Below are 22,847 nucleotides of genomic sequence, written 5' to 3'. Positions count from 1 at the left end.
TTGTGGGAAAAAAACATGAAAATGGGACTAATCAGGGAAATTGCTCAAAGCATTACTGAGCCACAATGATCTAAGAAGCCCCTATCTGATAAAACCATGACCCCGTACTATGGCAAAATAACTGGAAACTTGGAACCTCAATGAGACTCCTCATGCAAGTGTTTATTCAATTTCCTTGCTATTGAATCGGCTTCCACCAAGCAGTACAACACGTTCCAGATTGAATGGCTCTGAGTTAGGCAGCTGAGGCTGAGAAAAAGAAAACATTCATTGCTGGGGAACCTCTGGTAACCACCTAGGGAGGTGAAGGAAGCAGAATGATGGGGATTCATGCCATTGTGGGAACAGCTATTGTTGGAGTGGGGAACTGAGGCTTCGGCAAGGAGAAGTCCCCGAGGCCATCTTTGGATGGTCATCTATAAGTGAACCAGTGTAGGAGTCTGAGGTCTGAGGCTTTGGCTTGAGAGCCTTCAGTACACAGGCACAGGTGAATAGCTGGTAAGAACTGGTAATATAGTAGTTACCTAAAAAGAAACAAATTACAACTAAGTAAATAGAGTAGGATTGCAGGATCAGGTAACGTGTCGTAGCTGTATGATGTGGGAGCTGGTGGACTCCATTGTAGTTAACCCAATTTCAATGGTTGGCAATAAGGCCAAGATCACCAAAACCATGTTGGGTGTGGTCAGTGTGTAAGTGGACCAGTGTCGGAGTCTGAAGTCTGAGGCTTTATCTCAGGAGCCTTTGGCAAGCAGGCATAGGCGTTCTGCAGCGGACTGTATGGGGACCACTTCTTCTCACGTTCTATGTCAATGACTTTGCTGACAGAATTGATGATTTCGTAGCCAAGTTTGCAGATGATACAAAGATACATGGAGAGGCAGATAGTGTTGATCAAACAAGGTGTCTGCTGAAGGTCTTAGACAGATTGGGAGAATGGGCAAAGAAGTGGCAGATGGAATATAGTATTGGGAAGTGTATGGTCTACACTTTGGCAGAAGGAATAAAGGTGTAGACTATTTTCTAAATGGGGAGAAAATTCCAAAATCAGAGTTGCAAAGGAACTTGGGAGTCCTTGTGCAGGATTCCCTAAAGGTTAAATTGTACATTGAGTTGGTGGTAAGAAAAGTAAATACAATATTAGCATTTATTTCAAGAGGACTCGGAACTTTAAACATAGGATGCAAAACTGGGCTGAGAAGTGGCAGATGGAGTTCAACCCAGATAAGTGTGAAGTGGTTCATTTTGGTAGGTCAAATATGAGGAGATTTCCAAGGCTGTTGCCTAGATTGGGGAGCATGACTTATGAGAATAGGTTGAATGAACTCTGTCTTTTCTCCTTGGGGTGACAGAGTATGAGAGGTGACCTGATAGAGGTGTATAAGATGATGAGAGGCATTGATCGTATGGATAGTCAGAGGCTTTTTCCTAGGGCTGAAATGGTTGCCACAAGAGGACACAGGTTTCAGGTGCTGGGGAGTAGGTACAGAGGAGAGTCAGGGATAAGCTTTTTACTCAGAGAGTGGTGAGTGCATGGAATGGTGCTGCCGGCAATGGTAGTGGAGGCGAATGCGATAGGGTCTTTTAAGAGACTTTTTGATAAGTACATGGAGCTTAGAAAAATAGAGGGCTATGTGTAAGCCTAGTAATTTCTAAGGTAGGGACATGTTCAGCACAACTTTGTGGGCCGAAGGGCCTGTATTGTGCTGTAGGTTTTCAATGTTTCTGTGTAGAATAAAAGAGTAGGATGTGATGCTGAGGCTTTTACAAGGTATTGGTCAGAAAACACTTAGAGTATTGTGAGCAGTCTTGGGCCCCTTATCTAAGAAAAGATGTGCTGGCATTGGAGAGGGTCCACAGTGGTTCATGAGAATGATTCTGGGAATGAAAGGGTTAATGTATGCGGAACATTAATATTTGATGACTCTGGGCTTTTATTCGCTGGAGGTTAGAAGAATGGGGGGGGGGTGGAATCTAATTTAAAACGATTGAATGTTGAAAGGCCTAGATAGAGTGGATTTGAAGAGGATGTTTCCTGCACTAGCCATGTTGAGGACCAGAGGGAACAGCCTCAGAATAGAGGGATGGCTATTTAGACCAGAGATGTGAAGGAATTTCTCTAGCCAGAGGGTGGTGAATCTGCAGAATTCATTGCCATGGATTGCTGTGGAGGCCAAGTCATTTAGTATATTTAAAGTGAAGTTCGATGGGTTCTTGGTTACTTAGTGTCAAAGGTTAGGGGGAGAATGCAGGGAAGTGGGGCTGGGAGGGATAATAAATCAGCCATAATGGAATTGCAGAGCAAACTCAATGGGTCAAGTGGCCTAATTCCACTCCTGTGTCTTATGTTACAATCCATTATTAAGATTGAGATTTCAAGTTATTTGGAGGCACACAATAAAGTAGGCCAAAGACAGCATAGTTTCCTTGAGGGGAAAACTTGCCTGATAAATCTGTTGGAATTCTTTGAGGAAATAACAGGCAGGATAGACAAAGGAGAGGCAGCGGATGCATTTACATGGATTTTCAAAGGCCTTTGACAAGGTGCTGCATGTGAGGCTGCTTAATAAGATAAGAGCCCATGGTATTACAGGGAAGATACCAGAATGGAAGAAGGTTGGCTGTCTGTCAGCAGACAAAGTATCGGAGTTAAGGGAGTCTATTCTGGTGGGCTGCCGGTGCCTAGTTGTGTTCCACAGGAGTGGTATTGGGACCACTTCTTTTCACGTTATATGTCAACGATTTGGAGGACAGAATTGATAGCTTTGAGGCCATGTTTGCAGATGATACAAAGACAGGTGGAGGGGCAGGTAGTGTTAAGGGAGCAGGGAGTCTGCAGAGGCTCTTGGACAGATCAGGAGGATGCACAATGAAGTGGCAGATGGAATACAGTGGAAGAAGTATAAAATCATGCACCTTAGTAGAAGAAAAAAAATTGTAGACTATTTTCTAATTGGGCAACAAATTCAGAAATTGGAAGAGCAAAGGAACTTAGGAGTGCAAGTGCAGGATTCTCTAAAGGTTCACTTGAGTTGGCAGTACAGAGGGCAATGCAATGTTAGCATTCATTTCAAGAGGGCTAGAATATAAAGCAAGGATGTAATGCTGAGAGTCCGCCTACAATTAGAGTGTTGTGAGCAATTTTGGACCCAATTTCTAAGAAAGGATCTGCTTGCATTGACGAGGGCCCAGATGATGTTTATGAGAATGATCCCGGTATAGAGGACGCAGCAGAATAGAAGGCCATCCCTTTAGAGGAGGTGGAGGTCCCTTCCCAACCCATCTTCTTATTGTGGCTTCTTCGCCCTCCTTTCCAGTCCTGATGAAGAATCTCAGCCTGAAATATTGTTTGCTTATTCATCTCCTTTGATGCTGCCTGACCTGTTGAGTTCCTTCAGCACTTTGTGTGTGTGTTGCTATGGACTTCCAGCGTCTGCGGAATCTCTTGTGTTTTTGTTTTTCTGGCAGTCTTGACAACAGCCATAGTTCCGGGTTTAAAGCTGATACAGTACTCAAAAAGTTGCCAAATATTGACTCTCTCTGGATAGGTAAGTGGATCCATAAGAAGGAGGACATTTAGACATTGGGCGTGTTCCAAGCTTGTCAATAGCTATAGAAAGGAAGCTCTATAACCTTCTATTCCCCATTTCCATAAGATGATGAGACATAGGAGAATTAGCCTCTATCATCTGATCATGGATGACTTATTTTCTCTCTCAATCTCATTCTACTACCTTTTCTCCGTAACCTTTGACATCCTGACTAATTAAGTATCCATTAACCTTCATTTTAAATATACCCAATAACTTGGTCCTCCATCTATGGCAATGAGTTCCACAGGTTCAGGACCCTCTGGCTAAAGAAATTCCTCTTCTTCTAAAGGGACATCCTGGTATTCTGCAGTGTCCTCTGTTCTAGGCTCTCCCGCTGTTGGAAACATCCTCTCTACACCCACTCTTCTATCTGAGCCCTTCCATATTCAGTAGGTTTCAATGAGATTCCCCACTCATTCCTCTAACCTCCACTGAGTACAGGCCCAGGCCACCAAATGCTAATATATTAACCCTTTCATTCCAGGGATCAGCCTCATAAACATCCTCTGGACCCTCTCCAATGTCAGCACATCCTTTCTTAGATATGGGGTCTGAAATTGTTTACAATACTCCAATTGTGGTATGACCAGGGCCTTTTAGAGTCTCAGCATTATTTTCTTGCTTTTATATTCTAGTCCTCTTGAAATGAGTGCTGACAATGCACTTGCCTTCCTTACTAACAACTCAAGTTAACCTTTAGGTCCCATTGCACTTCTGATTTCTGAATTCACTGCCCAATTAGAAAATACTCTACACCTTTATTTCTTCTACCAAGGTGCATGACCATACACGTGTTTCACTATATTCCATCTACCACTTCTTCGCCCATCATTTATGGTTCTATTACTATTTTTTATTTATGGTGCAATTGTAACGAAAACCAATTTCCCCCCGGGATCAATAAAGTATGACTATGACTATCCTAATCTGTCCAAGTCCTTTTGCAGACACGCTGCTCCTCAACAATACTCACCCTTCCACCTATCTTTGTATTGTCCACAAAGCCGTCAATTTTGTCATTCAAATCATGGACATATAACATGAAAAGATGTGGTCCTAACATCAACCCTTGTGGAATACCTCTTGTCACTGGCAGACAATCGTAAAAGGACCCCATTGTTCCTATCCTTTGCCTTCTGCCAGTCAGTCAGTCCGAATCTTTCCTGTATCATGGGCTCTTATCTTGTTAACCAGTCTCATTTTTGGCATCTTGTAAACAGCCCTCTGAAAATCCAAGTAAACAACATCTACTGACTGTCTATCCTTTATGTTATTTCCTCAAAGAACTCCAAATGATTTTTCACACATGATTTTCCCATAAGGAGACCATGCTGACTTCGGCCTACTTGATCATATGCCTCCAAGTATTCTGAAAACTCCTCCTTAATGATGGACTCTTAACATTTGCCAACTGCCAAAGTCAGAATAACCACAATGGAGTTCACCAATTCCCACATCACACAGCTACAACACGTCACCTGATCCTGCACCCTTACTCTATTTAGTGTGTCGTAATTTGCTATTTTTAGGTGACTAGAATACATTAAAAAAACTTAACCTGTTCTTACTTGCTACTCACCTGTGCCTCCTTGCTGAAGTCCTTATGAAAGGTCTCAAACTGAAATATCAATTGTTTATACCTCTCCATACATGTTGCCTGAGCTGCTGCATTTCTCCATTTTGTGTGTGTTGCTAGAGAAGCAAGGCTGCAAGCAACCAATGGAACCAAAGGCTTCTGATGCCTTTTAGAACTCACAGGATGCCTTTGAATACCTTGAAGGAACAGGAGCGTTTCTCTGTTCCCTGGGAATTAATCCTTGTGACTACTAAACTTCACATCATTACAACCCCCACACTCCTTCAGCTAGTTACCACACATCAAGGACTGTTTCTTAAGGGTCTTCAGTTCCCAGTCCTGTTGCAACTCCTATATATATACCGGTGGAGGAAGATCCAATGATAATTTCAGAGCGGGATGCAAAAAAATGCTTGAAAAGCTGCTATGGAGAACGAGCAGAAAAGTGGAAGACTAATTGGAAGGTTCTTTCAAAGAACTACCACTAATGCATTGGCCTAATCCTTATGAGCTCTCATCTTCTTACAGAGTTGATCTCGGCAGATTTTTTAGCAAGAGGTCAGTTTCAGATATTAAAGCAAGTTCAGTCATTAAAATTGGCTTGTCTTGGAAGCTTTAAATGTGAGCTACACATCAATAGGTGCAAGGCGACTAAGGCCAAATTTTAGAGCAGTAACGAAATGCAGCTGCAATGAGTCTAATAAATATATTGCACATTATATAATACAAAAAAAAATCAGCATTTATCTAACACCTTTAACATTGTAAAATGACATACATTAGACAATTGGAAGCCTTCAACTTTTGCCATAACTCTATTAGATGTAAAAAGATGTAATTTGGAAAATGCACTAAGCTGGAAGTATCTGTGGGAAGCACTTGCTTGCCTCATAGGCTTCGTAACTGTACCTCGTTGTGCCAGAAACTTGGCACAGTCAGCAAATCCTCCCATTGCTGCAAGGTGTAAAGGAGAGTTTCCATCCATGTTGATAACATTGATATCGCAGTCATAAGCAACTAAAGCTCGAAGGACCTAAAATAAAATAAACATATTAATAAACTGCCAGTTTCATTTATTGAGCCAATGGATCAAAACCTTTTATTCCTTCGGTGCTATGAATCTGAAAATGATACAACCTGGAGTAAACTACGTCAGCAATTGTTTCCAAGTCACACCAGCGGTAAAATTGTATGGAGCCTGTCCAGTTGGGATCCATGGAAGTGCATCGGGCATTTTCTCAGAGCAGCTGATGACTTCAATTGTCATGCAATGCATGACTGAATATTTCCTAACATAAACTGGAGTCCAGAAAGTAGGGAAGGGAAACGCAAGCAGGCTTTTTCCACTGAGGAAGGGTGAGACTAGAACTAGAGGTTAGGGCGAAAGATGAAATATTTAAGCAGATCCAGAGGGGGACCTTCTTCACTCAGAGAGTGGTGCAAGTGTGGAACAACCTGCCAACGGAAGTGGTGGATGCAGGTTCAATCTCAACATATAAGAGAAATTGAGATAAGCACAATGGTGTGAGGGGTATGGAGGGCTTTGCGACTAGGCAGAATAAGAGTTTGGCACAGACCAGATGGGACAAAGAGCCAGATTTTGTTCCGATAGTTCTCTATAACTCTGTGACTCTATAAAAGAGAGAAGCAGCACAGCCTGCTGAGCTCTGTAGTTAGCTATAATTGAAGAGCCACCTCACTCACAGTCGGACACCTCACAGGCAACTTCAATGCCACTGCCAATAGCTCAATACTCAAACTGCGCTCAAAAAATCAAAGAGTGCTTTCTGGAGATTGTAAAGAGAGAGGAAATCATTCAAAGAGTGCCTTAGAGGGTTCATTCCAATGTGGATAGTTCCCTTTCTATTCCTGGAAGCTTCCATCTCAACTGAAGATATAAAACAAATAATCTTTATTGTATATTTATTGACATATAGTATCTTGGTATTGACAAATCTACACTTTGAAAAGAACAATAGCATTGAACAGAGCCATGGATTTATGAATGGAAAATCTTGTTTTAACTGTTGTTGGAGTTCTTTGAGGATGTGACTAATTGAACTGATTAGAGGTAACCATAGGAACGGACTATTTCGACTTCTCTAAGGATATTGATATTCCAGCAAAGTTGGTCATTGGCATTAGAGCAGACAGAAATGGGGTAATATGCTGATATGATTTGAGGATTGGTTATCTGAAGGAAAACAGGGTTGGAATAAGTAGATCCTTCTCAGATTGGCAGGCTGTGACTAGTGGATTCTGCAGGGAGCACAGAGATTGGTGCTTCATGATCTGCTGGCCATTTCCAACTGTTCTATGAAACAGATCTGACCTCAATTTCATAGCTTTTGCATGTCCTTTTGTTTACTTTCTCTCCCAGTATCCACATTAGCAATCAATTTTAAATGAAGTCTATCACTATGATAACCTTATTAGAGATAGTTCCTTTATCCTTTACACTCCTCCCCCTACAATTTCAAATTTAATTTAAATTTTCCCTGTGCTGGTTCTGACAAAGGATCTTTGACATGCAACTTTAACTTTCTTTTTCCCCAAAGATGCTTGATCTGCTAAGTGTTCTGGCATCTTCCTAGATTCACAGAGTCATACATCAACTTGAATTGAGCTCCTTTTCTCACTTTCCTAGTTTCTACAAAGTGTCTTCAATCTGAATCATTATCTCTGTTTCTCTTCTCACACTGGCTGCCTGACCTGCCGAGTGTTTCCAGTAAATTTTGACTTCATTTCAGAGATGAATAAACTCTCGCTTACTCTGAGAGCCTGAATTATCTCATTTCAGTAGGTAATGGCATAGCCAAACTTCCATCATGAAGCCCCATCCCCTCCTCCCCTGCCCCACTTGATAAATGTTTCTGCCGTCAGAAGAATTAATGCTGATGGGCTTATGGACTCAATGCTTAGATTTTCCTCTAGGAAAAAGACAGCTAGACAGTTTCAGGTTGAAAGATTGGCTATTTACAAAAGAACATAATTGAGCAGAGTGAGTCAGCCAATCCCTAAAGCCTGCTCTGTCCTTTAATAGATGACAGCTTATCTGATACTGGCCTCAAATTCCACTTCCCAGCTAATTGTCTTAACTCTTGACTCTCCTAAGGAAAACGCCTGTTCTTTCTTAGATGGATTCATAGATTGGACCTTTACAGATCACTGGCGTAGGGAATTCCAAAGATTCACAACCTGCTGATTAGAACCACCTCCTCATCTCTGCCTTAAAGTGTTCTAAGACAATGAAAGAAGGTGAAGAGAAAATCCGTCACTCAGAGGGTTGTAGAACTTTGGAATTCTCTATTCTTGAAAGCTGTAGTTTATTTCTAATAAAAACATTGTTACTTCTCATTTTACTATCCAGCACATTTCAATAAGTGGTTGAGTCAACCGAGAGGCAACATCAGGCAGTTGTCCAATCCAGCACATGCCAGGTAGTGTTTACTGTAAGTCACTATATTCAGTGATGAGAATCATAAATTTTTGGACATAAAGGAAATCAACAGAAATTATTGCACGGTGGGTCAAACAGTTTTCAGCCAAACACTAGAATAGGTTCAAGGGGGCATTCCACTTTCGCCTGCTCAGTCCTCTTATGCCTATGGCGGACACCATCTGAATGGCTCTTCACATAGCCTTAGATGACCTGAACAGTACAAACACCTATGTCAGGATGCTGTTCGTTGACTATAGCTCAGTGCTTAATACCATCTTTCCCACAGTCCTGATCGATAAGCTCCAGAACCTGGGCCGCTGTACCTCCCTCTGCAATTGGATCCTTGACTTCCTAATTGGAAGAGCACAATCTGTGTGGACTAGTGATAATATCCCCTCCTCGCTGACAATCATCACTGGTGCACCTCAGGGGGGAGTGTGCTTAGCCCACTGCTCTATACCCATGACTGTATGGGTACACCATCTATAAATTTGCTGATGATACAACCATTGTTGGTAAAATCTCAGATGGAGAAGAGAGGGTGTACAGGAGTGAGATATACCAACTAGCTGAGTGGTGTCGCAGCAACAACATTGCACTCAAGGTCAGTAAGATGAAAGAGTGGACTTCAGGCAGGGTAAGTCAAGGGAACACAAACCAATCCTCATAGAGGGATCAGAAGTGGACAGAATGAGCAATTTCAAATTTCTGGGTGTCAAGATCTCTGTGGATCTAACCTGGTCCCAACAGATTGAAGCAGCTATAAAGAAGGCAAGACAGCAGCTACATTTCATTAGGAGTTTGAAGAGATTTGGTTTGCCAACTAAAACACTTGAAAACTGCTACAGACGTACCATGGAGAGCATTTTGACAGTCTGCATCACAGTTTGGCATTCGGGGTGGTGGTGGGGAGGGGCTATTGCACAGGACCGAAAGAAGCTACGGAAAGTTGTAAAATTAGTCAGCTCCTTTATGGGTACTAGCCTCCATAGTATCCAAGACATCTTCAAGGAGTGGTGCCTTGGAAAGGCAACATCTATCATTAAGGACCTCATCACGCAGGACATGCCCCCTTCTCATTGTTACCATCAGGTAGGAGGTCCAGAAGCCTGAAGGCATATATTCGGCGATTCAGGAACAGCTTCTTCCCCTCTGCCATACGATTCCAAAATGGACATTGAACCCATGAACGCTACCTCGTTTTAAAAAAAATAGATATTATTTCTGAGTTTGGAGTATTTTAAACTTTTCAATATACAGTACATACATACTTACTGTAATTGATTTATTCATTTTTCTTTCTGTAGTATCATGCATTGCATTGTACTGCTGCTGCTAAGTTAACAAATTTCATGGCACATGCCAGTGGTAATAAACCTGATTCTGATTCTTCTAGCTCCCACCAATTTTCTTGAACTGGGGTTACTTGCTGTGCAAGGCAGTCATTCTACAGCCTCAGCTCCCAAAGAACTCTATTTCTGATGAATAGGGAAACCTCACTTGTGCTCTTGCAAACCGCAGAAGAATTTAACTCAATGCTTGACTTTGTATAGAGTGTGCAAGATACCCCTGGCAGGCTTTTAAAAATTCATGGCTGGAACATTCAGTTCTTTACTTTAAGTTGTCTTTGAAGCAGAGATGATAGATTACTTAAAAACAGCTTTCAATAGTTTCAACAAGGGATATTAAAGAGCATAGGAAGATCGCAGGAGATTAATGGAACTAGTTCATGTGAAGAAAAATATCAGGCTTGACTTGATGGTTAATTACCAGGTTTCTAAGCAATGTTTTTATGGTTCGGTGCCACTTGAATTACTTCAGCTTCCTGCATTCAATAATACAACATTAAAATAGCATGTATTTAACTTAGTTTGAAGTTCAGACGGAAGCTAATGCTTATTAAAAAGCCTTACAATTTTTACAATTTTATTCTGATACCAAGAAAAATGCAACACAGTTGATTCAATGACTAAACTTACACAGCAGATGCTTATAATGTTTTGATTTTTGTACCTCAAGGAATCCCCCCTGGGCAGCAAAATGTGCAGCATTGTACCGATCCTTTTGTAGAAGATTAACCTCGCAGCCTTTCTCCAGGATAGCGCGCACAACGTCAACGGCACCTTCTCTGGACGCTTCCATTAACGCTGTATGGCCCGTTGCCTGTGGAAGCATGCAAAAGGTGAAAAGATTGGAATATCAAGCTCAATCAACAAAGGAAGTTCAACTTTGTCACTTGCAGTATACGGCTTGCGTGGAACAGATTACACTAAACAACTTATCATGAGGTGTATCATTGTTGCATTAACTTATCATTGATAGTGTATGAAGACCAATTAAATTTCAGGTAGGTATTTCCATGAATTATAATCAGTGACGTGGCTCCTCAGAATGCCAACAAATGGAATAGGATGCTGATAAACCTGGAAAACTTATCTTATATATCCCTCAAAAAAATGTATCTGGGCGTTTGACATGGGTTTCCCAGCCTACTGCATTAGTTGAGAATGATTCCCCTAGGAAATGCCAAGAATGGCTTTAAACAACTACCTACACATTTTCCAGGTGAGAATTTTGTTGGATTTAAACCACAGAAATGACAAGAGATCAAGAGAGCCCATGTAGAATTTAAAGACCTTCACAATACTCTCCACTGCACCAGCTAACACTGCAAATAGAATTGTGTAGCTTTTCTGATGTTCCTAAAACTGAAAGCATACAAAGGTCATCTTTATCATTTGAGTAGATTCTGATCCTTGCTCTCACAGACATTCAATGGTACTGTACTATCATCAGAAAATCCCTTTACTTATAACAAAGAACTTAAATGTACTGACCATGTAAGAATAGTGCTGACATATGCAGGTTAGATATGCATTTGCCTCCTGAACCTGGAATCCCTTTCCACCATCTACATGGCACACATCATGGGTGCGACATAATTACTCCCCGCTTGCTTGAATAAGTACATGTTGAGCAATTCCCAAGAAACTTGACAAGATTCAGGAGCAACCAAAGCATTGATTTGCCATTTACTCTCTCCACCACCATCACAGTGTGTAACATCTATAAAATGCACTTCATCAACTCTCAACCTTCAAACTCTTTCCCGCAAACTATTAACCCTCCTGCCTGCCTTCCACACTCACCCAACCTAATTCAAAGTTTAGAGACAGTGTCTAAGATTGGGGTTAAGTTTAGGCCTCTAGGCCTTGTGGCCTTCCAAAGTCTGGGGCTTTAGTTTCCAATTACAAACTAACAACAAAATTAGAAATGATTATTATTTTGCATATCAGCTGCAGCCGCTAATTCCTCCTCCTGCTCGAAACAACTGTACATGATTATGTGCATCCAGCACTTCACCTTTATAAATTTGGTTAAAGAACATTGAATGGAACACAGCATAACACAGCATAAAAACAGCCTCTTTGGCCCATCAAATCCATACCGCCAACATATATTTGCACTAATCCTGCATTTATCTCATTTTTTAATATTCTCTCAGATTCTAAACCACTAACCCCAGATTCTAATCCTTAACTATATTCTTAATTTAGACAATAAGAGCGCCAACTGATCCATGTCTTTGGTGGAGGATCCAGGGCAGCCAGAAGAAGCCACATGGTCACAGAAGGAACCTGCATGTCAGCATTCGAGGTCAGGATTGGGTCTGGGTCTCTGGCACTGTGAGGCATCAGTTCTATTCATTGTAAAAACATAGACTGGCTTTTTCTGGTGAAAGATGACCAGTTCCCATACAAGTAAATACTAGAAGGTAAATTATTCTATCTCATTTCTAGCTTCCATCAATTTTCTTGAAGATGGGAAAATGGAATACATTTCTGAAATGCATTCACGGAGACCATCAATCCTTGCAAGATAATGGGCCCAAAACTTCACGAAGTGTTTCTTGGTGCAAACCCCTAGCATGGGAGTGAAATTACAGTAAGTCTACCCTGTGTGTTTGCCATGAGGATACCAGGGCTAATTCCCTAGAATGCAAAGAACGATGCTTACCAGAAACAGGTACTTTGAAAACTTTATTCTGATCTGCCTACATTTTAAAGGAATGATTTCTGTTCTGAGCTCTTACTTGAGCTCTAAATTCTTGATATTCATGTTTCGTCTAGAAGAACTAAATTGGAGAAATATACCCTTTCTGGTAAATGACAGAGCATGATTTACAAGGCCAAGAAACACTATAATTTCAGATTCAGAGATTTAAATTAAATCTCAACTTGCTTTCGGGAAGGAGGGAAGAATTGTGTCATATTTGTTAAGTTTTAAAACCCTCAAGTTAAAACTAACTCTCTTCCTCCCCCTCCTATCCATTCAGTCCTTCTACTTATTCTATCCTTAATTTACACTGCACTGTCCTTCCCTGGATCCCTCCGCCTCTGCAATCTTGTACATCTCCTGCTCCTGTAGCTGAACATTACAGCTCAAGCTAAAGTTTCAAAGGCTGGTGAGGATTGCTGCAACAAGGTCAGAAATAGAAAGTAGGAACTGAAGCAACTGGATGATAGGAGTCACCACATGGTTAAATTGGAACTCTGTTGAAGTTTATAACATCACAACTGTAAAAATATGCCTGAGATACCTGTTTGTAGTGTGCAAAAAAGATACTTAGCATCAGTAATTGAGTTAAAAAATTTTCAATTTTGGGATAAGGAAGGTCCGTCTAGTCTATAAATCAGCTAAGGAATTGGAGAATCCTTGTGTCACAAAGGTTATCAGGCCTACCACATCCATGAAGACTGTTTTATCTATCTACACTCTTCCCACTTGCCTGCATTAGGTCTGTATCCTTCTTGCCTATTCAAGGGCCTGTCTAAATATCTTTTAAATGTTATGATTGTATCTGATTTCACCAGGTAACATGTTTCAGGTATCAACCATTCACTGTGTAAAACTTTCCCCTCGGATCACCTTTAGAACCCCTTCCTAGGTAAAGCCCGGAATGGACAAAAAAAACTCAGCATACACAATAGCAACATACTGTATATCAGACCTAACAAAAACGGAAGTAAGAAATTAATTAGAGAGGTCAATCAGCTCAATGTAAATCTATCCATCTGTTGTTGCCTCTAATTGTATCTCTAATGATCCTATGGTTTTCAGGCGAACTGATCTGTCCTAGGATCTTTTTAAAGTTTAAATGTTTGAGATTGTGTTTCTGAATCGTCAATCTTTAGCATGTCTGACAAGCAGTTGAGATTTTAGCAATTGCTGTGAAGTTTTAATCCCACTCCCTTAATGATTTTATTTCAATTGGATCCTAATCTGATAGGCAGGATGCTGGGTTCTAATCACCAGTTTAGTAGGTTAGTTTGAGGGAATAAGGTTCACAGCAGTGCTGGAAAACTTCCAACTATCAGTCCCCACCAATCTTTTGCTGCCATTTTTTCTATGTACTTTACCAAGTGACTAGTGAGATCTGAGCACGTGAGGCTCAGGCTCCGAACTCTGTGCTTCCTTTCCCACTTTGTTCACACACAGTAGAGAGGGACAGTTCATTGTAAAGGTTAAATTTCAATAAATATATTGTTTCTCACTAAATCCAAACCCCCATGCTTCTGAGATAACTTCCAGAACAGATTTTTTCATTTTAAATTTATATCTGTTTAATCTTTGGGCTGAGAGCCTCTCCATCTTTTTTTTTGTCCTCTGAATCCAGTTTGATGGAGTTTCTCAGAGGAATTAATGAGTAAACTCCTTGCCTGATGTTTCCAATCAGAAATGTGATTGTTTATGATCTACATTTAAAAACACTTAATTAACAGTTTGGATTTTATATTCCGCCTGTTTACCAAAGTTTAGCTTTAAGGAGGAACATGTTTCCAATGTGGAAATATTATTAATTGCTTCCATCAGGAAAGAGGTACAGAAGCCTGAACGCATACTCTCAGTGATTCAGGAACAGCTTCTTCTCGACTGCCATCCGATTTCTAAATGGACATTAAACCCATGAATACTACGCTTGTACTTTGTTTAAAATTTCTGTTTTTGCAAGACTTTTCTTAACTATTTAGTATACATATATATACTTAATGTAATTCAGTTTTTTTCCTTTATTTATCATGTATTGCATTGTACTGCTGCCACAAAGTTAACAAATTTCACAACATATGCTGGTAATATTAAACCTGATTGAGATTCTGATTATCTAGTGTGGAAATATTATTAACCAGTGTTCGTAATAGAAGGGACAGGCAGAAACACGTTTTTAAACAAAGTGACGTTCTGGAGTGCTTTGTCTGAAAAGGTGATGGAATTGGATAAATATCTGTGGGGAAAGCAGAAGGTGATAGAACTGGATAAACATTTCTTGGGAAAAGAGGGGCAAGATGGTGCTGAGCTGAAGTACCTGTCAAGATGGCCTGGAGCTCTGGCCCTCTTTTGTCATCATCTGCAAGTTGGGAGTTGATACTAAAGATTGAAGCCCAAAGATTGATGGGAGGTTCAGATTGAGGTCCAAAGGTCAGAGTTCCAGATCTAAACCCAAAGGTCAGTCAGAGATCCAGATCAAAGCCTGAAGGACAATCGAAGTCCAAATTGAAGCCTGAAGGTTGCTCGGAATTCCAGAAGTCGAGGCTGGAAGGTCAAAGCCGCAAGTCTGTGAATTTCTGAGTACGCTGGAGGCTGAAGGCCGGAGACGGCCTCTCCTGGGTTCAGAGGACCATGTATGCGTGTGGCTGGGTGGGTGATAGGGAAAGGAGAAATGGGGCTTGTTCACTATTGTTGTTTTGTGTGTTCTGTGTTGTTCTACCGAGTATTATAATCATGCAATGTTGGTGCTGGAATGTGTGATGACACTTGCAGGCTGCCTCCCTGCACACCCTTAGGTGTGTTGGTTATTAACTCAAATGACACATTTCAGTTTATGTATCAACATACACTTGATCAATAAAGCTGGACCTGAGTCTGATTAATTTTATAGCTACACTCCAGTAGCTGAGGGGCTTCTTTTTTGGGAATAATTCTGTTACTCTGTGATTTCACATTGCTCTTTAATGGGTGTTCTTAGGCAAGCTGTTCAGTTTGTCCATTTGGAGCATCCTTACCTCAAATTTAGAATTTGGATCAGCGCCCCTCTCTAGTATCTGTAGACACATTTCGGAGCACGCTGCAGCCTGTTCACATGCGAGCAAGAAGACTGGCTTCCCCTCCTTTGAACAGTTGTTAACATCAGCTCCATGTGCGAGGGCAATTTCCAAACAATGAAGATGACGGAGAGAAGAAGTGATGCAGTAATACAGAAGACCTGAAAGAAACCGGTTAAAAGAAAGTTTGACACTGAAGAAAAGTCATGGGCCAAGTCAAATCTATGGTTGTCAAAGATGCTTGGATACTTGTTTACTTTGGCTATGATGTTGGCCATGAACTTTTAGAGGATTATGTGCAATATCACAAAGAACTTGTTCTTTCTCTGCTTGCTCCCTATTCACCATTAAACTGATCCAAGTGTATAAAACTACAGGTAATTTCAAACACAAAACAGACCTTGCAGTAAGTGAGTATGCTTTATCTGTCATCTGTACAATACTGGCCACTCTGCCAACTTGCAGATGAGCCTCTCAATAACCAGATTTGTATCTTTAGTAAAAAGGAATTGTTCTCTCAGTGGTTTCGTCTGCGTCAAAGTTCAAAGTACAGTTATTATCAAAGTATGTATAAATTATACAACCTTGAGATTCATCTCCTTACAGGCAGCCACAAAACAAGAAACCCAAAAGAACCCATTAAAAAACCTGACAAACACCCAGTGTGGAGGGGAAACCCGGAGCAGGCCCAGAGCCCCAGCCTCAGTTCAGCACATAGTGGCGTAAATGTCATGGAGTCTGGAGCAGGCCCAGAGCCCCAGCCTCAGTTCAGCACGTAGTGGAGTAAATGTCATGGAGTCTGGAGCAGGCCCAGAGCCCCAGCCTCAGTTCAGCACGTAGTGGCGTAAATGTCATGGAGTCTGGAGCAGGCCCAGAGCCCCAGCCTCAGTTCAGCACGTAGTGGCGTAAATGTCATGGAGTCTGGAGCAGGCCCAGAGCCCCAGCCTCAGTTCAGCACGTAGTGGAGTAAATGTCATGGAGTCTGGAGCAGGCCCAGAGCCCCAGCCTCAGTTCAGCATGTAGTGGCGTAAATGTCATGGAGTCTGGAGCAGGCCCAGAGCCCCAGCCTCAGTTCAGCACATAGTGGAGTAAATGTCATGGAGTCTGGAGCAGGCCCAGAGCCCCAGCCTCAGTTCAGCACATAGTGGCATAAATGTCATGGAGTCTGGAGCAGGCCCAGAGCCCCAGGCTCAGTGTATCGAAGAGTGGAGTAAACGTTGTGGAGCAGTGAGCAGAACTGGCCCTCCCCTCCTCTCTGGTCCTGACAGCTGGCCTTTTCAATCCATCTGGTCTGGCGTTTAAATCGTCCAAACATCAGTCTTTTCTTTGCTCTAGGACTCGGGCCCTGTCACTTCAGCAGGGTTTCTAGGCCTGGATCGCGCTGTCATGTTCCAGCCCATACCCAACCTTCCCAAATCAGTCCGCTGCTAAGATCGATAAAACCTTGCTCCCAGCTTCTTCTGCTCCGACTTTTCTCTGCTTTAGACACACCGACTCTCTCTCGTACCCGCACGCTTCCACCCCCAACTCAGCCTCACCTTTGCACGCCTCTTCATTGCTTGTGGTGATTGTTTACCATCATTTTATTTTTCAGAAAAAAATGTTATTAATAAAGTATTTCTCACTTTGGGAACCACCAGCAGATTGTTGCTTGCCTTCAGCAGTTCAATCTTAAACCAGAAGTAAAAAGAAGCGACATGCATAGTTTTGCCTAGAAATTCATGTTCAGTTTCAAGCATTTAATAGCAGAAACTGGGCATTGTTTTCATTAGCAGATTACAGAAGCGTGGAACAAGTGTCCACTGCTATGTATCGCACTTAATGCCATTGAATGGAGATGAATATCTATACCAACATCTTTCATCAATACACAAAAGATGACACAAAGCAAGAAGCCTGATCCTCCATAGAGTTACTTCATACTGCAAAGTCGTTGTCTTAACAATTATAAGCAAGCAACAGAGGAAAAAAAATCATTCTTAATGACAAAATTGAGTTTTAACCATGATCACCAGTGGAGATTGAAAATGTCTGCCACAAAGGTACATAATGATAGTTTTTCAAAACTCTATTTACAAACCAGTTATTTATGTGATTATCATCAGAACAAGTTCAAACATGTTAATCTTTTGTTACAGTGAAAGTAAGTTGTAGAAATGGTAGGCACAACACAATCAAAAGATTATATTGCTCTCTGAATTGGAGCCAATAATGTTACAGCCAGAAAGCTGCTCTGGTGACACTTATAAAAATGTAACTGTTTCATGCATAGTTTTCAGATTACATCCAAATTTCTTTCCTCTATTTACGGTATGCAAATGCTGTTTAAATTGTGGAACTGTTTCAAAACTGCTTTGCAACAGTGACTCAGAATGCTAATGTTTTGGAACTGTTCGGTTTGCATTGCTGGTCAGATTATCAAGGTCATGCTGTTTCCTGAATAGTCTATGAGACAACTCTCTCAGTTTTGGCACACGTCTCCAGACGTTAGCAGGAAGAACTGTTCAGGGTCATTGGGTTATGGGGTGTGCCTTGGTGCTTGTTAGATTCAGAACTAAGGTTTATATCATAAGAACATGACATAGGAACATAAGTAATAGGGGCAGGAGTAGGCCATCTGGCCCATCAAGCCTGCTCTGCCATTCAATAAGACCATGGACTCATCTCCACCAACCTGCCTTTTCCCCATAACCCTTAATTCCCCTACTATGCAAAAATCTATCCAACCTTGTCTTAGATATATTTACTGAACTAGCCTCCTCTGCTTCATTGGGCAGAGAAATCCACAGATTCACTGCTCTGTGGGAAAAGCAGTTCCTCCTCATCTCCATCCTAAATCTAACCCCCCCCCCAGAATCTTGAGGCAATGTCACATAGTTCCAGACTCATTCACCAGTGGAAACAGCTTTCCTACCTCTATCTTACATATCCCTTTCTCCTCTTATTCTTCTGAATTCCAGCGAGTACAGTCCCAGGCGACTCAATCTCTCCTCATAGTCTAACCCCCTCATCTCTGGAAGTAACCTGGTGAAACTCCTCTGCATCGCCTCCAAAGCCAGTATATCCTTCCTCAAGTGTGGAGACCAGAACTGCACACAGTACTCCAGGTGCGGCCTCATCAGTAATTTGTACAGTTGCAGCATTACCTCTCTGCTCTTAAGTTCAATCCCTCTTGCAATAAATGCCAACATTCCATTTGCCTTCTTGATAGCCTGCTGCACCTGCAAACTCACCTTTTGTGATTCATGCACAAGCACTCCCAAGTCCCTCTGCACAGCAGCATGTTGCTATTTCTTACCATTTAAATAATAATCTGATCTTCCATTTTTCCTTCTAAAGCGGATAATCTCATGTTTACCAACATTGTACTCCATCTGCCAGACCCTTGCCCATTCACTTAACCTACCTGTATCTCTTTGCAGATTCTATACATCTTCTAAACAATTTGTTTTTGCACTCAATTTAGTGTCATCAGCAAACTTAGATACACTACACTTGGTCCCCTCTTCCATATCATTAATGTATATCATGAACAGTTGCAGGCCCAGCACCAACCCCTGTGGCACATCACTCACCACTGATTGCCAACCAGAGTTACACCCATGTATCCCAACTTTCTGCTTTCTATTGGTTAACCAATCCTCTATCCATGCTAATACATCACCCCCAGCTCTACGCATCCTTATCTTATGGATAAGTCTTTTATGCAGCACCTTATCCAACGTCTTCTGGAAATCCATCTGCTCCCCTCTATCCACTGAACTCGTTACATCCTCAAAGAACCCCAGTAAGTTTGTCAAACAGGACCTGCCTTTGCTGAATCCATGCTGTGTCTGCCTGATGGATCCGTTTCTTTCCAGAAGCCTTGCTATTTCTTCTTTAATGATAGCTTCAAGCATTTTCCCGACTTATCGTAACTGGCCTATAGCCTACATCCATTTTTGAACAGTGGCATGACATTTGCTATCTTCCAGTCCGCTGGGACCTGCCCAGAGTCCAAAGAATTTTAGCAAATTAACACCAAATCCTCTACTATAACTTATGCCATTTCTTTCAGTACCCTGGGATGCATTCCATCAGGACCAGAGAACTTAATCTATCTTCAGCACCATAAGTTTGCTCAACACTACCTCTTTACTGATAGCTATTGTATTGAGGTCCTCACCTCCCATCGCATCCATATCATCTCTTTTTGTCATGTTAGATGTATCCTCCACCATTAAGTCCAACACTAAATAGTCATTCAAAGCCTTGGCCATTTCCTCATTGTCCACTATCAATTCCCCCTTTTCATCCTCCAAGGGATCTACATTCACCTTAGCCACCCTTTTCCACTTTATATAATTATAAAAACTTTTACTATCCATTTTTATATTTTTTGCTAGTTTATTTTCATAATCCATCTTCCCTTTCTTTATTGCTATCTTAATGGATCTTTGTTGCTTTTTAAAGTTTTCCTAAACTTCCAGTTTCCCACTACTTGGTGACTTTGCACACAAGAGCTTTTAGTTTGATGCCTTCTTTTATTTTCTTAGTTACCTCCAAGGCTGGCTCTCCCCCCCGCCCCCCCGTACTGTCCTTGCTTTTAACTGAAATATACTTTTGCAGCACACCGTGAAATATCTCTTTCACTGTTCCTCAGCTGTCTCACTGTATAGCCTGTGTTCCCAGTTTACACTAGCCAAATTCTCCCTCATCCCATCGTAGTTGCCATTGTTTAGGCATAATACACTGGTTTTAGATTGAGCGATTGCACCCTCCATTTGTATGAGAAACTCAATCATACTGTGATCATTCTTTTCAAGAGGATGCCTACTATACGATCACTAATTTTACCTGTCTCATTGCACAGGACCAGATCTAAAATAGCAGCTTCCCTTGTAGGTTCAGTAACATGCTGTTCAAGAAGGCCATCAGTTGCTCTGCCCCTTTTTATTTTAATATGGGTTTTGGTAGTGGTTTAGGGCATGTCTGCAGGTTGGTTGTTCACACTAAAGACCCAAGTCCTGAAGAAAGGTCTTAGCCTGAAATGTGGACTGTTTATTCCTCACAATAGATGTCGCCTGTTGAGTTCCTCCAGCATTTTGTGTGTGTTACTGTGGATTTCCAGCATCTGCAGATCCTCTTCTGATTAACATTCAGCATCAAATCTCTCCTTCACTACTGTTGTATGGAACCAGCTAAGCACTGAGTCACTAGTTTTAAGAAATATTGCTCCAATTTTGCCTAGGGAACATGTACTGCACATGGTTGGGTTAAAATCGCAATTCTTGGCTTCAATAACATTTGAATAATCTTCAAATAAAACTGGGAATTGTAGAAATGTGACGCTGCTGGAGCAAGAGCTAATATGCATCAGAGAGTGAGGGTGATAGATGGTGGGCCTGGTGCAGGTTAGGATACTGCCAGAAGGATTATGTATCTAGAGTTAATGGAGGAACTGTAGAGTTGTCTGTTCATTAATGTCTGATTGTCAACGGCCATAAACCTGGCAGCAATCTACAACCAGGCCCTGGTGCTTCTCCAATTGTACTAGCACTCAGGTAGCAGAAAATGGGGCAGAACAGAATTTTGGCCTGTTTAGAGATGAAGGATTTTCTCTACGAAATGGTACTTCTGAATGGAATTAAATTGACAAAGGTGGACAAGATCTTAAGCAGCATTGATCCAGTGGACAGCCAGCAACTTTTTTCCAAGGGCGGAAATGGCTAATACAAGGAGCCATAATTTTAAGGTGATTGGAGGAAAGTATAGGGGGGATGTCAGAGATAAGTTCCTTACACAGAGAGTGGTGGGTGCACGGAATACCATGCTGGGGGTGGTGCTTTTGTTAGACATTTTAGGGGCTTTTAAGAAACTCTTAGGCAGGAACATGGATGATAGAAAAGTAGGGGGCTATGTAGGGTTAGACTGATCTTAGAGTAGGTTAAAAGGCCCCCACAATGTCATGTGCTGAAGGACCTGCAGTGTGCTGTGTTGTTCTATGCTCTATGTTCCATAGAGACAATGTACACTGGTTGCGTTAGCAACAACGGGTATCTAGAAGGAGCATAATGGCTGGAGTCGCACTATCAACTGCTTTACAATTTCATAAAATTTCATTGCAGTTTTATGATTTTTCTCCAAATAGTAATCCTATGTAAAGGCAGAATGACAGGAGACTTTATGTGAAGATAGTTGGCACTTGTTTGTTTTATAGAGTCACTACTCAACACAAATGACTAACCAAAAAAAAAACTGCTTACAACTATTACTGTGTAGGATTTCTGTGGGATTCTCCTGATCTCTATCAAATTTAGCCACTCACATTTCATTACAAAGACTTCAATCAAATGAAAAGCAGGACCTCCACAAGTGTGTAGGTTTTGTTTTGCAATATAAAATAAAATTAATGGAATGATTCAAGTGCCCACAAAGTGGTATGCATTGCTTTGGTCAGCTCTTATCATAAGCATTGCTCTATATAAAAATAGTAAATGGAGGGATGCCTCAGAATAATAGAGGGTAGAAAGCAGAAAAGTTAAGATAGTACAGTGATTCGGCTACGAGAGATGCTGCCTCACGTCTCCAATGATCTAGTTAACCCTAACCTCAATGTCGTCTGTGTGGCGTTTGCACCATGACCGCATTGGTTTCGCCCAGGTGATCCTACATCCCACAGATTTGAGTACTGGTAGGATAATTGGCAAGAAAAATTTGCCCCAGGGTATCGGTGAGTGGTAGAATCTGGATGGAACTCATGGGAATGCAGGAAGAATAAATGGAGTTATTGTAAGATCAGTATAAAGATGAGTTTGATGGTTGGCAATGATTCATTTGACTGATGGGCCTGTTCCTGCACTGAATGATTTTATGACTAGTATCATTCTAGGAGGTCACTGCCATTTCTATCAGTCATGAAATGACAGTGTATAAGCAAGGGGAGACAGTCACTGGTGACTGCACCTCAAGATGCCAAGGCCCTGAGAAATATAATTTTCCCTCAAAACTAGTTGGATTCAACTAATGATAATTTATCCTATTGCAGATATCCCACCCTGCAAAAACTCATTTCTGGGAGGTAGCACCCCCGCCCCCCACAACCCCATATCTTCCCCCCCACCGCCCCGTCGACCTCCGAGGGTGTATGTAAT

At 41.5% G+C, this 22,847-nt stretch overlaps 1 protein-coding gene across 1 annotated transcript in view; it reads right to left on the bottom strand.

Moving 5' to 3' along the window:
* Positions 1-22,847, bottom strand: part of ankef1a (ankyrin repeat and EF-hand domain containing 1a) — a 50,762-nt gene that overhangs the window by 10,696 nt on the left and 17,219 nt on the right. Inside the window, exons 3-5 of the mRNA XM_072265507.1 lie at positions 15,676-15,875; positions 10,625-10,774; positions 6,079-6,202 (exon numbers count right to left, since the gene is read on the bottom strand). Coding sequence (XP_072121608.1) covers positions 6,079-6,202; positions 10,625-10,774; positions 15,676-15,875 — 474 coding nt within the window. The remainder of the gene's footprint in view (positions 1-6,078; positions 6,203-10,624; positions 10,775-15,675; positions 15,876-22,847) is intronic.

This window comes from Mobula birostris, chromosome 8 (genome assembly GCF_030028105.1).
Source record: "Mobula birostris isolate sMobBir1 chromosome 8, sMobBir1.hap1, whole genome shotgun sequence".
Lineage (NCBI taxonomy): Eukaryota > Metazoa > Chordata > Chondrichthyes > Myliobatiformes > Myliobatidae > Mobula > Mobula birostris.
The sequence above is the reverse complement of the archived record's forward strand: the minus strand, read 5'-3'. Positions and strand labels throughout refer to the sequence as shown.